The 14,490-nt window shown below is 42.3% G+C and overlaps 1 protein-coding gene across 1 annotated transcript; it reads left to right on the top strand.

Moving 5' to 3' along the window:
- Window positions 1–3,271: 3,271 nt before the first annotated feature.
- Window positions 3,272–12,214, top strand: pck2 (phosphoenolpyruvate carboxykinase 2 (mitochondrial)). Its single transcript, XM_044104205.1, has 11 exons — window positions 3,272–3,874; window positions 6,798–7,010; window positions 7,099–7,283; window positions 8,296–8,366; window positions 8,527–8,662; window positions 8,749–8,936; window positions 9,017–9,179; window positions 9,263–9,478; window positions 9,728–9,865; window positions 10,171–10,266; window positions 10,991–12,214. Exons 1-11 carry the CDS (start codon window positions 3,843–3,845, stop codon window positions 11,458–11,460), a joined length of 1,908 nt encoding a protein of 635 aa, XP_043960140.1. The 5' UTR covers window positions 3,272–3,842; the 3' UTR covers window positions 11,461–12,214.
- The last annotated feature ends 2,276 nt before the right edge of the window (window positions 12,215–14,490 follow it).

The raw sequence follows: 14,490 nt of genomic DNA, 5'->3' as shown, positions 1-14,490 counted from the left end.
GATCCAAAGAGCAAAGGCTGGACTTGTTTGCACTGAAAACACAACCTGTTATTGACTTATTTTTGCCTGGGTGAGTGATTAAAAGCTCACAGAGTTCGGTCCAGTACAGTTGAGAAATAGCCTGGACAAAGTTCATGTTTCGCTAAAAAAAAAAGAACGTTGGGCACAGAGGTACACAGAGAACCTTTGGACTTGCTTCTCTGTCTGGAAAGCATGCTATGTTAGACCCACTGCAGCCTCCAGTAATTACATATAAAAACAGAGCAGACATGTAGTTTCCTTCCTTTGCGTTCAGTTACATAAAGGTCATCATAGCCAGCCACTTGAACACAAATAATTGTAGCGCTTACCGAAAGTGTATTCTTTAATATTTTATCTGATTCTTCTTTACATCCCTTCATAGAAATATTTGTATAATTCTTTAACGGTCTTCTTCCGGTCTTCTCTTCAAGCGTCGTAACTTGATTTAATATTAATTTCCTTACAAACATGGTGAACATTAGCACCTCCAAGTATTACAACCACAAACGTTGATGCAGCATAACGGGAACTAAAGCTCTGTTAATTTGGATGGAGTACATGGTGCTTGCCACAGGTTCTCTGGACTTTGACTGGGCCATTCTGAGACATTAATATACTCAAAAACCCTCTTGCATGCTAAGGATAATTGTTCTGATGGAGAACGTATTCCTTCACCTCCAGCCGTTTTCATCATCTCCCAGGGTTGCGCTGCATTTAGTTCCATCCATCCCCTCAGCATCATACTGCCACCACCATATTCCACTGTAGGGATGGTGTGCTAAAGGGCTGTGCTAGTTTTCTGACTTCATTTGCTTTTAGCAGCTAAAAATGTTAGTTGTGATCTCGTCTGACCAGAGCAAATGGGATTCGTAGCTTTCTTCAAACAGCTTTAATCTTGACACACTTTGATATAGAGCCCACTGAATCCAGCACTGGACTTTATTCATAGGTAACAGAGTATGGGGGCTGGATAGAAATGCATGCCACGCCTTTCAGATTTGGTTGGGGGAAAGAAATGCAACAAAAAGAAAATGTATTCGTTTCTTTCATCTTCACATTTTTCACACACTGAAGTTTTTGGTTGTACCACAACAAACTGAAAAAGTTCAGGAGCCATAAATACGTTTGCAAGGTGCTGCAAATGGAGCCATTATTGTGATGTTGTTAAAGCTTATCTACTTGTAAAACTCTCCCTTATCTAAATCATCCATTCACTGTGCCATTCAAATTTTAAATACAGCAAAGGTTTATTTTGGCCTTTAGATTGTTTTGGTAGAAATTGCACTTTGTCTACAGAAGTGGTGCCAGACAATCTATTCCGCAAGTTAAGTGTCATTGCATGTGAGCAGGGCTTTTGTGTGTTAGCTCGCCATAAAGTGTCTGTGCTCTGAAACATTGTCGTGCTATAAGCCTCCTTTGATGTTTGTCTCAAATCAACTGCGGCGCCGTAATTACAGTTTCAACAACTGTTTCCACACATGAACATCGGACAATGTGTCGGCAATATGCCGAAAAATTACATCTGGGCTTTCCTGCAGCTACATTTTGCAGGATCTGCTGGTGCTGTGTTCTCACGGCTGGAAGCATTTTAGTCAGAACACAGAGAGGCCCAGAATACTAAACTCTGAGCTGGTATACTAAACACATTTGCATAAAAGAGAAAGTGAAAAGCAGCACTTGTAAGTTTCCGAATTTCTGCCAGGGTACAGAGTTGTTTAGGTTCGTCTTATAAACTATTTAGGTAGCTGGAAAAAGAGAAGTAGGTGCTTTTGCAGTTACTTTCTTAGACTTCTAATGTGGCTTCTCTTAAATTAAAAGTTATCACTCATCAGACTTGCAAAAAGTATGGTCAAGTATGATTTTCCAACAATGGGTTTGTAACAAGAAAGGCAACTTTAACCCAAAAGCCCCATAAAGACAGACTAAAATGCTGCTGGATGGAAAATAATGTACAAGAGAAGATTTCTAATGTTATTACATCCTTCCTATTGCTTACATCACATTGAAAACATGTTTACCTTAGGATAACTTTCTTGATGCAATACATGTTGATTCTGATCCAATTCTGCTCAAGGACACTGAGCTGTCCCGAATAAAGACAAAGGTTCTGCCAGAGTAACTTCTTCCAAAAATCAGGTCACAAAACATGGGCAAATGAAACATTGAGAATTATTGCAATATTTTCTATCAACTCTTGCCACAGGAGGAAAGATTACTGCAATATCAATGACTCCATGCATTTGGCTCAGTTAGATAACCGTCTACCAACATATACCATGTTATATGTTGATGTGAGTGTTTTGCCTTATCATTTTGATTAGTTTATTATGTATTTAACTGTTTTTTTCTCCATACAGTTGTATTGTATGTTTTATTTAACTGGGTATTAACAGGAATGACACTACTCTCTCCCTTCCACAGGGTCTTTTCTAGGCTCTAGTATCCCTTATATGAAAGTAGGCTGACAGGAAAGGGGGGAAATCATACGGCAAATATTGCAGGGTTCAGGAATCGAACCCACAAGGACCTCCAAACGCGGGTCGCGCTATCCCCTACGCCACCACAGCACTCCCCAGGACCCATGTTTGAAGTCATCATCTGTACAGTACCATCACACCACATTTATTATGAGTTGGAGGCACATAAGTAAACTGAGTTGAATTTTCGATCTGTGACAAGAAAACCTGCCAGATCTTAATCATCTTGAGAACCTGAGGAACACAAACCAGCTTGATTTTAGTCTAGAAATGTCAGAAATTGACTCCACATGTCTGTTTGTTGCTTTATAGAGAATATGCAATGAGAATTATAAAGTCAACAGGAGTTGTGTTTGAATTTCTGTCCATCATAAAGAGTGACAGACATTGTTCTATTTCTCAAATTCACGTGTTGTAAAATGGAATCTACAATGTAGCCACTATTTTGCCTCATTGTTTCAACCCACTGCAATTTGTTACAAGTTGCAACAAAATACACATTGGGCTTCCTATTAGAGCCATTAGTTGCAAAAAAAAAAAAAAAAAAAAAAAAAATGGCTCTAATAGGACAGTCTGAGAACCTTATTCCCAAGAATGAAGGAACTACATAAACTGAATCAAAAAGTGACACATTCATTCCAGGTCTCCTGTATGTGTCTTTGAGAAGCTATTTTCGAGGAATAATAATAAAAGAAGACGCGTTAGTTTTACCCACATTCTACGACTATGATGTTTCGACAAAAAAGGAAGCCAAAAACCGAGCTTGAAACGTGTACACGTGTTTATCACAGTGCAAGATCAGCACCAGGAGTCTGTTTTGAGTTTGTTTCCGCGCTTGAGTTCGTGCTTCCGGGTTGTTCCGAAGTCTCTGCGTGAGTTTTTACGTGCTGTAGTGCAGGAACTGTCGGGGCTTGCATCATCCGGGAGGAACAGGGCGAGCAGCCTCTGGGTTAGGGACATCATTAGCATGGACACAGTCTGCGGACAAGCCAACTTACAACAACATAAGTAAATTTCCACCAGAAGCGCCTCCTCCCCGCTTCTGCAAGCTTGAGAGCCGAGCGTCTGGAGTTCACCGTGATAAAGCGGCGTGGGGACTCCGTGGAGCCATCAGTCCGCTCCGGTCGTGGGCCAGCAGAGGCAGGACAGCATCTACTGAGCCGCTTCTGAGGTGTTTCACTCGGAGCAAAGTACAAGGTCCTCAGTGAGAGAACAGATATGAGCTGTGAAGAGCTTTAGCTGCTGTCGTTCGCCTTTCACCCCCCTCTCTCTCCGCAGATAACTTTTATGTGGCTTTTTTTTACCGTCTTTTAAAACTTATCAGTCCAAGTTTAGCACCAAAAGATGTCGTGCCTTTTATTAGGAGTTATACGAAGGTGAGTATTTTACTAGTGTCATTCAATGTTTTCTGATGCAGTTCAATTAATCTAATGTCATGCTTTATTATTATTATTATTATTATTATTATTATTATTATTATTATTATTATTATTATTATTATTATTAGAGAGTGAAATCTGCCCGCTCTGTCTACTTCGACATATCGTCTTAAACCTTTTCTTCAAGAATTGTTAGAAACCTAAATTGAACTTGTGACTCCCCACTTTTTCTGCCAGCTGCAGTCAGAAACTTGTCGGACTTGATTTGGGCTCCACGTCAACTGACTTTGAGGAAAAAGAACCTCTCTGTGTCTGTTGCCACAGCAGTGAATTTGTGTTCAGTTTGTGCTCCTTCATTCATTTTCTTCACTCTCTTTGCCATTGCACCCTGGAGGCTTTGTGATGAGGCCACATCACACAGGAAGCCTGCAGTCAAAGTGAGCATCCAGTTCAAATAGTGTGTGCTTTTATTTCATCTCTAAAGGTGCATGCCAAAGAGACGCTGACACTTTTTGTGCAGCGTGTGTATAGGCGTTTGTGTGTGTGTGAGAGCATCAATGGGGCATTCTGTTTGTATTCCTGCCTGAAGGCCTGTTGCCGAGTGCAGTTGTCAGTGGAAGTGAAATATAATCCAGCATGTGTGCATGTTGTCTGCTGTGACGCTGCTGCTTGCCTCAGACTCTGGCCCTTTGACGTTCAACCAGGATCAGTCAGGCAGGGGTTGTGAGAGGAGGTGTGTAGGCCTGCGTTGTGTGAGGATTGGCTTATTGAACCGGAGGTTTGTGTTTTCAAGGAAAGGCCCTTCGACTGAAAGCAGGATTCCGGGTTTTCCTCACTGAATAGTCTCGTTTCGAGGATATAACGAGATTATATCCTTGTTAATCTCGCAAAACGTGCTTCCACGTACCTGGTCTGGGATAGGAACTGGGTGGAGAACTGGAGGCAGACAGAGAAACATGAGGAAATGGATGAGATTTTTAATTTCTTTTCCGGGGGTGGGAAAGTAGTGCAAAGGTCACCAGGATGAAAAAGACACAAATTCTCTTAAAAGAAGAAAGAACAAAATGACTAATCCAGTCCTTCCAGTTATACACCATCTAAATAATTTTTAACAAGCTTCTTTCTAACAAATTAACGTCAAAATCCAAACCAGGTCATTTCCTTTCTCAATCTGAGACACAGTCATGATAATGTTTAGCCATACCTCACCAGTTACAGTAATTAACAGCATGGCAGGAATAATGTGCATAACTGATTGCCTGTGTGGTGAAAAGACTGACTCACTCTGTAGCCACAGTTTTTTTTATACTTAGTACCCAATAAGTTCCCACACAAATGACCTAATTGTGTTGAAAGTTCATTTTGTGCTTTTCTAACCAAATGTTGTTGGCCCGACAACTAATCATTAGTGGTTTTTTGTTTATTTCAGCTTATTAGGCAAGACTATAGACAACATGGGGTTTAAGAGATCGACATAAGACTTAAACAGTATTTTAGGGGAGACTAAGAATACTTTATTGTTTTTTCTGTTTCCACAACTTCAATTAAAAAATAAATAAAAGCAGTGGGTGTTGTGTGTTTGGAGGAGGATCGTAGCAGCTGTCTTGTAGATTTAGTTATGGCCAAATATCAGCAAACCTGCATGTCTGTCAGCCCCACCTATGTGAGGTCTAAAGGTAACCCATCTAGGAACATGCTCACATGCAAAGGTTAAATGGTGAACACGACAGTATAAAGTACACGTGGAACATCCAAAGTCAGCGTTTTCATTGTGAGCATTCATTGTTCAACTCCCTGCTGCGTAGAGCTATGTAGACCGATGGTCCATAACCGGTATTCAGAGGGTTTATCTTCTTGTCGACCACCTCCTGCGCTCCAGCTGCCTGGTGCAACTTCCAGTTTATCTCCAAGATAACAAGATCAAAGATGGACACTTCCACTCTGAGTCTTGTGGCACATTTACTTGCACTCTCAGCACAAGCTTGACTGTGTTGATGATTAATTGCTCTCACGCCAATGGTTAAGCAATTTCTCAAAGGACAAGTTCAAAGAAAGTTTTGGCGTCCGCTTTATTAACTAGTTTCTGGGTCTTTGCCCTCACGCTGTGATGACACACGTTCATCAACATGCCTGCTGCACGTACACTTTGTATGTTCAGACCAGATTTACGAGTTTATCTGCATGCATTTATCGAAGTATTGGTACGGACATGGTGTTCGCTTAATAAACACTCAAAGACGCCACCCGGGAGACACATTCCTGTCTTTGACCAAACATCCCTGAAATGAAAGCTTGGGACTTGTGTTGCCTGTTAAACCAAGCTAAACTTTTAATTTTGTTGAAAGAAATTCCTAATGGCTGCTGAACATACAGAGTCTAAGCAACAACGTGGAGTCGTTCACGGCAGAGCAGATAACACTTTATGTAGTGAACAGGCAGAAGGCACACACACACACACCCAGGTTTGTGTTTTACCAGTAGACATGGCAACCGCCACTCACTGGCTCGTGTACATGAATATTGTTTTGCTGACAAACAACAGCTTGGCTCCCCCACAGGCCTCTCTTTATCCACAGATGTCTTTATGAGGTTTTCAGCCCAAACTGAAAAAGACCAATCCATCCTTTTTCCCATAAAAGCAGTTCAGGACGCAGCTATCCCTGCAGCCACATGAAAACATTCGATTACGCTTGGCAGCCCTAGAAAAACCAAGCACATGGGAAATGTCTGTCCACTCTCAGACAGAAGGATACATCTGTAACTCAGACACAACAAGTTTCTTTTGAAATATGTGGTGTACCTTATAGGAAGGGGGTTTCTGCATGGCAATGAGCAAATAATCAGGAATAGTTGATCGCTACCTCTTTTTTAAAGTTTAGTCACTTTGAGTCTAAGCACCCTGGGTGCTCTCCTCTTACAGGCAGGGTGGTGTTGGGGCCAGTGTCGGGGTCCGGTCTCTGGCCTCCATCCCTTCTCTACCACCTGCCGTGGCTGATTTTGTGAAGGGAGCTGTGGACGAGTGCAAGCCCGCCAAAGTCCACGTGGTGACCGGTACTCCCGAGGAAACGGCCAACATCCTGGCCGGCCTGGAAAGGGACGGCATGGTCAAGAAGCTTCCCAAATATGAGAACTGGTAGGAGTTGCACAAATGGTCAGCTAATCCTCAATAGCTAATTCTGAAGTACGGTAGGTGTTCTGCAGCGAAATGTTCTGTTTGGCAGTTGGTTGGCCCGTACAGACCCAAAGGACGTGGCCCGGGTGGAGAGCAAAACTGTGATTGTAACCAAAAACCAGAGAGACACCATCCCCATCCCTGCTGGAGGGGTGAAGAGCCAGCTGGGTAGCTGGATGAGTGAGTCGGACTGGCAGAAGGCCAGACAAGACCGTTTCCCAGGGTGCATGGCGGGTAGGTTGAACGACAGGTTTAACCTGATTTCTTTGTCACCTTTAACATGTTAAGTTTTAATTTTTTAAAGGGATTTTCTTTGGCTCAAGTGGTCTTTAGTTCATAGCAGAGTGAATGGAAAGCAATTTGTGAGAGAAGGGAAGACATGGGAAAGGTAGATGGGGCAGGACCCCGTGTAAGGGTCATGCACTGCCGTCCCCAAGTTCAGAGTTTCCTCCATAACCGGCAGCGGTTATGGAGGAAAATCTCTCCTTGGGAAGAAGTTCTTTGCCCTCTTGATATTTCACAATAAACAACCAACTGTATGGTGTATAAAAATATACATAAGATCATCTTTAAAACTCTAAGCAACCTTAGTCTTTCACTCTCGGTCTCTCTGTATGTTTGAACAGATGGGTACTTTGTCCTTCTGGTCACATCCAGCAACATTCCCATTCAGTTTTGCTGCTTCAAAGGGGCTGAAATTGATCCTCTGGGATGTTTAAAATTAATACTAAAGTTTGTTTCGTAAGGCAACATAACCTTTCCTTTTTACACTTGTGTAGGTTTGATTCTTGTCTTTATTTCCCTTTCCTTAACTCAGATCTTGGTTTTGTTTTGCACTTCATCTGTTGGTCGAGATCCAGCAGTTTGGCTTCGTTTTTTAAAACTGCTGTCAGTCAGTTTAGAAAACAGTTTGAAGTTTTTTATTTCATGTGCCTAGATGAAGCATTGACGCATTATGGTATGCCATAATGCGTCAATGCTTCATCTAAACACATGAAAGCCTATATATAGGGACACATGTGAACTTCTGTGAACTTTACAATATTTAGTCCTTTAATTCCTTTAGCATGTTTATTTATTACTGGTTGCTGTTGTAGGTAAGTCTTCTAGTAAAATAAGGTATTTCTAATGGCTCTGTACCCTGCTCTGACATTAAAGATACAAGTGTTACTGCCGACGTTTATCATAAATAATTTGGAAATCAACAACCCTAATGTGTTTATTTACCTCTGGGCTCCCCTTGCAGGTCGGACCATGTACGTGATTCCCTTCAGCATGGGACCTGTCGGCTCAACACTAAGTAAATATGGCGTCCAGGTACTATCTGTTCTCTAAAGGCCTTGTACTTTTTTTAGTTGTGACTGTTTGTAATGTTGGACTTTATTGTCGTGGTTTATATTACAGCCTAATTAGAATCTGTGCAGTTTTATGGTTATCACCCAGGGATCTGGTCGTGAACACCTTGCGGATCTTTCAGGTCACCGACTCGCCGTACGTCGTAGCCAGCATGGGGATCATGACGCGCATGGGCTCCCCTGTTTTGCAGAAACTGTACGAAGGAGAAGAGTTTGTCCGCTGTCAGCACTCGTTAGGACGACCTTTCCCGCTCAAAGGTACTCAAACGTTCTCACGGACTGAATAAATGGAGGTGGGATGTTTTTGTGTTTACATTCACCTTTCTAAATCTCTCACTCGTCAGCTCCTCTGGTCAACTCCTGGCCTTGTAACCCAGACAAAGTCCTGATATCTCACCTGCCGGACACCAGGCAGATTCTGTCCTTCGGCAGCGGTTATGGAGGAAACTCTCTCCTTGGGAAGAAGTGCTTTGCCCTCCGCATTGCCTCTCGCATCGCCAAGGACGAGGGCTGGCTGGCTGAGCATATGTTGGTGAGACCAAAAGGAAAAAATATTACAACAGTGTCCATGTGCCTCTTCTGTCTTGGTTCCCAACTCTTTTCTGTCGCCAGATCCTTGGAATCACCAACCCTCAGGGTGTGAAGCGCTACGTGGCGGCGGCCTTCCCCAGCGCCTGCGGTAAAACCAACCTGGCCATGATGAAGCCCGCTATCCCCGGCTGGAAGGTGGAGTGTGTTGGGGACGACATCGCGTGGATGAAGTTCGACAGTCAAGGTGAGTGTGAGCCTCTTAAAATACACACTGACGTCATCCCTCGTGTTCCTGTGCGTCAAATCAACCGTCTCGGGTCTTGGCAGGAAAACTCAGGGCCATCAACCCAGAGAACGGGTTCTTCGGCGTCGCTCCGGGCACTTCGGACAAGACCAACCCTTACGCCATGGCCACCATCTCCAGAAACACGGTGTTTACCAATGTTGGTGAGACGAGCGACGGAGGAGTGTGGTGGGAGGGGCTTGACCCCCCTGCAGCTGGGGTCACGCTCACCGACTGGCACGGCAAAACATGGAAACCAGGTAGAACCAGACTCAGATATTCAAACATTCGAGTTCATAAAAGACTGATAAATTCTCCTAAATCACGCTTTTCTCCACACTTTTATAAATATTACTAGTTCTGCCACAAAGTTTAGTTTAACAGGCATAGTGAGTATAGCACCATCTTGTGGTTTACTAAAGTAATGTCAGTTCCAATTTTAAAAATGTAATAATGTTATATACTAATATCATGTAATATAATGTACAATGTTTCTTGTTGGCATCCAGGAAGCTCCACCCCATGTGCCCATCCTAACTCACGTTTCTGTGCTCCGGCGGGTCAGTGCCCCATCATTGACCCCCAGTGGGAGAGCGAGGAGGGGGTTCCCATCGATGCCATCATCTTTGGAGGCAGAAGGCCTGAAGGTATAGAAAACACACTATGTAATTTAGAACAATGAAGCACTTATTAAATAAGAAATAAAATCTTATTATAAGACTTTTTTTCAGCAGACCTGCTGCTACTCTTATAAGTAATTATCTATATACTCTTATTAAAGGGTATTTCTTTTCCCAAATATTTACAATTTTGATAGCAGCGGTTTTCAAAAATTTCCATTTGCATAAGAAAACAATTACAGGCCAAATTTAATCATGTTGTACTTTGGCACGTTTAATAACATTTCAAACCCAGCGCAGCATCGAACATGAAGTACTGCTGATGTTTGCAGGAGTCCCTCTGGTCTACGAGTCATTCAGCTGGCAACATGGAGTGTTTGTTGGAGCTGCAATGAGATCAGAGGCCACAGCAGCTGCAGAACATAAAGGTACATATCTTTACACACCTGACAGGTAAATTGGGGATTAATAATGCCGCCAGGTGTCTGCACATTCTTAAAAAAGGTTACATTAAAGTATTTAAAATGGCCTTAAAATGTCAGAAATTCATTAAGGAAGATGTAAGTTGGCTTCACATACGCTAATCACAGGTCTTAAGTTAGGTCATGGCTATGCAGGTTTTGTCTTGCTGAACTGTTGTGTGAGGGAAAAGTGCAGATCTCATCACTCACTGCGTTTCTGTGTCTTGAGGTAATGAAGTCTACGGGTTACAAGCTACTTATGTTAGCTCACTGGCTGGCTAGTTTTTTTTTTTTTTTTGCCTCTATTATGGGAAAAGTTAATGTAAATTTATTGACAGTTGTCTAGCCGACGTTCGTCTTCGCCACTGGCTGACTTCTGTTGCCGACCCATATAAGAATACATGCATTCTGAGCAAAGACTTTTTAGTGCTACGGGGGATACGGGACTAGAGAGCGATTTGCCATGTGAGAAGCTCAAAACTGCTGCCAACAGTTTTGATCTCCTGTAAAAAACAAAAAAACAACACACATGCATTTCTTTTGGCACATTTCTGCCATCAGATAGGTTTTCAATTTTATTTGGGATGCTCTTAAATTTGTGTCGGTGAAACCTGCTGAAACCCTGCACCGGTATTTAACCTTTCCCCAGGACCTTTTTTTGATTGACAGTGTTATTTTGTTCTTCCTCCAGGTAAGGTGGTCATGCACGACCCATTCGCCATGCGTCCGTTCTTTGGCTACAACTTCGGCAACTACCTCGCCCATTGGCTGAGCATGCAGACCAGGAAGGCCCCCACCCAGCTGCCCAAGATCTTCCACGTTAACTGGTTCAGAAAGGATCCCTCCACCGGCGCCTTCCTCTGGCCCGGGTTCGGAGAAAACGCCCGCGTGCTGGAGTGGATCTTCAAGCGCTGCGGCAGAGAGAGGGAAGAGGAAGCGGCCAAGAAGAGCTACATCGGTTGGTTGCCAGAAGATGGCGCCATCGACACTAAAGGTCTGGGCAGTAAGGTGGATATGGGCGCCCTGTTCGATGTGCCCAAGCCTTTCTGGCAGAAGGAGACCAAGGAGCTGAGGGCGTACTTCACTCAGCAGGTCGGAGCAGATCTGCCCGCTCAGGTGGAGACGGAGCTGAAGGCGTTGGAGGACAGAGTCCACGCTTAGACACGTTAGGCGAGCCAGGGACAGGAAGCTAATCCAGATGAAGAGAGGCACTCAGGAAACAGGATTCATCAGGGTCAGTCAGAGCCTCTGACTGGGTTTACAGGCACAGACGAGATCATGTCAACTGAAAAAACAGCTTTTCCTGTGATAAATGAAGACGTAAACAAGCTGTTGGATCAGATAATTTAACCTGCTCTGTGCCTGTGAACACAGTTAGTTCTCAAAAATGCAATAGCTACACTTTGGACACCATTAATGCTGCAAAAGTTGCATAACCGCATCTCAGTTCACAGTTCAACTCGTACCTACGTTCACACCGTAGAGCTCGATGCTCAAATCAGATTTTTTTTTTCTGGAATCAGATTTTTTTTTGTTTGTTTTTATTTTTGCACAGCCGATCATTACATTTCTCTTAAAATGTTGCCTGTATTTGACTTCTGTGGCGACTGTCCGCGGTTGCAAATCGACCTGCACGTGCAAAACAACGACGGCCTCGCACGGCAACCTTTGGTGCAGGAAACATGAGAGAAAAGTGTATTTACTTTAATGTGTCAGCAGGCGCTGAGAAGGAATTGCACCAAAGAGAGCAAAATTCAACATTTTGTTTGGGGGCGACATCACTGGGAAGCGGCACGGTTCATGACGGGGAGACGCTGGAAAGTGCATTCAAATCTAATTTAACGCACTTTCCAGCGCCACAGTCACACTTATTCTGAAAAGTCTGACCTGGTAACTTGACATCTCACATTACTCCTAAAAAAAAATAAAAAATCAGGTTTGAGCCAATTCGCCTTCTGTGTGAACGCGGCTTTAGAGGGACTCTAACATCACTACCTCCGTCCGGCATGTAGCTGACGTCCAATCAGGGTGACCATGAAGTGCCTTTGTAGAGTTTACAGACTGAAGACCAAAGAGCTTTTTTTTTTTTTTTTTTTTAAGAAACTTTTTACTCATTTGAAGTTGTTTTTTTTAAAACCTAATTGTGTCATGAAATGCATTAAGTTAAGCTCAACTTGATGAAGATGACTGCTAATTCCTCACTACAGTTTTTAAGATTTCTACTAATTATTCTCTCTGCCACTCGTGTAATGATTGTGATTAATCGGTATGACATCAAACCTCAGCTGATGTTTACACTCAGTTTGTGAAAAGTCGGACCAATGAATGCCTCGGAGATTATCGGGTGTTTTCGCGGTTTTCTTTTATAAAAGTGCAATGGATGAGAATCTTCACATGTGGGAACGGTGACTTGTGCATTTTTACAGTGGCTCGAAAAATAAACGGTGCCTTTTGGAAACTTTTACTGTTTTGTTTCGCTTTTTGTCTTTAAAGCACTAAATGACAAGCCAGTGGAGTTAAACAGGAGGAAGTTAGGTTCATAGCAACCATCTGTCACATCATCTGCTTACGAACCCAAAATAGAAGCGCTGCAAATATTTTCTGCAAGTAACAGAAGTAAACTAAAAAATAATAGAGGAATTGAGAGCTTGTTTTGGGCAATCATTGATAATCTGCATTAGACAGCTGTATAACAAAACTGAATAAATACATTGGAATATCACCTAAAAGTTCATTTGAATCAGATTTTTTTGTTAGAAATAAAATGCAGAACAATTCAAAGCTGTAGGTCACTTATTACCTCAATAATTCAGATTTAATTACTTTTTTCTTGCCTAATTCTTTTTTTACAAATACACAACCAACTTTCAAGACTTCTTTCTAGATTTAGCAAATTGTCTGTTTATGTCACCACTGAGCGATCCAAACAGTTCTCCTTGACCATTTGAGTAAAAACAACAAAAAAAAAAAAAAAAAACACATCAAAGCAACAAACAATGTCCTCCTCTCCGTGAATAAATCTCAGGGAGAAACAAAAGAGGTTCAAAGACACGCAGGAAGGAAGCTGACACAAAGAGCACAGGGAAGACTGTTGGTCGCACCAGCAGGAATGAAATGAGCAGATAATGTTGAAACAAACAGAACTTCTCCATCCTTTAACTACAAAACAAGGTTTGAGGTTAGGAAGACTCTTCCTAGGTTGTATGGACCCTCCTGACGTCCCAATAATAATAATAATAATAATAATAGTAATTAAAAAAAATTCAAAGAGACCCTGTTCATAGATGACAGCGGATAACGGAAAACAATTTAATGAAGAAAAAGGAGTTCAACCTAATGAACGGTCACTTTTACTTACAGAGAAAAGCTTGGTGAGATTCACTCAAACGGCACTTTCTTAATTCTTGTACGAATGAGAACAGCAAGCAGACATCCTGAATGTATGCAATGAAACCTGTTTGTCTTTAGTTGTGATGATTACGGCAACAGTGTCTTCACATGTCTGCCTTAAAAACCAGGAAGATAGGGCCAATCTATCCAGCTTACACTCCCCCCCTTTAGCTCAGGGAGGAGTCTTGAAAAAATACTTTTGTCAGTTTATAAATCACTCAACAACATAGCTCCAAAAGACATTAAAGACCAGCTGCTGTTGGATCAACCTTCCAGACTGCTCAGTTTTTTCTTCTTCTTCTTCTTCTTTCTCTGCATCCTCAGAAGCAGAACCAAACATGGGAAGCATTCAGCTTCCCATGTTTGGGAAGCTGAATGCTTCCCAAACATTCAGCTTCCCATGTTTGGGAAGCTGAATGCTTCCCAAACATTCAGCTTCCCATGTTTGGGAAGCTGAATGTTTCCCAAACATGGGAAACATGTTTCCCATGTTTGGGAACAAATCTAGAACAAACTTCCATAGTTCAAACGTCCATAGTTTGGTTTGCATACAAATCAAACTTCGAGATTTGCTCTAGATTCCACAAACCTAGAGCAAACTTGCAGTTTTCCCATAAAACTGCAAAGCAGTTGAAACACTGAGTTCCTTTAAATTAAGGTTAAAAATCCGCCTGTTTAGAGTTGCCTTTAAATAGCAGTAAAAGGAACACTTCTCAACATAATTGACTTGTTTGACTAAATGTTATGTTTATTGCTTCTTTCGCAATTTCTATGACACTTTGAACTCCCTTGCTGCTGAAA

Source organism: Gambusia affinis, linkage group LG21 (genome assembly GCF_019740435.1).
Source record: "Gambusia affinis linkage group LG21, SWU_Gaff_1.0, whole genome shotgun sequence".
NCBI classification, from domain to species: domain Eukaryota; kingdom Metazoa; phylum Chordata; class Actinopteri; order Cyprinodontiformes; family Poeciliidae; genus Gambusia; species Gambusia affinis.
The sequence above is the reverse complement of the archived record's forward strand: the minus strand, read 5'-3'. Positions and strand labels throughout refer to the sequence as shown.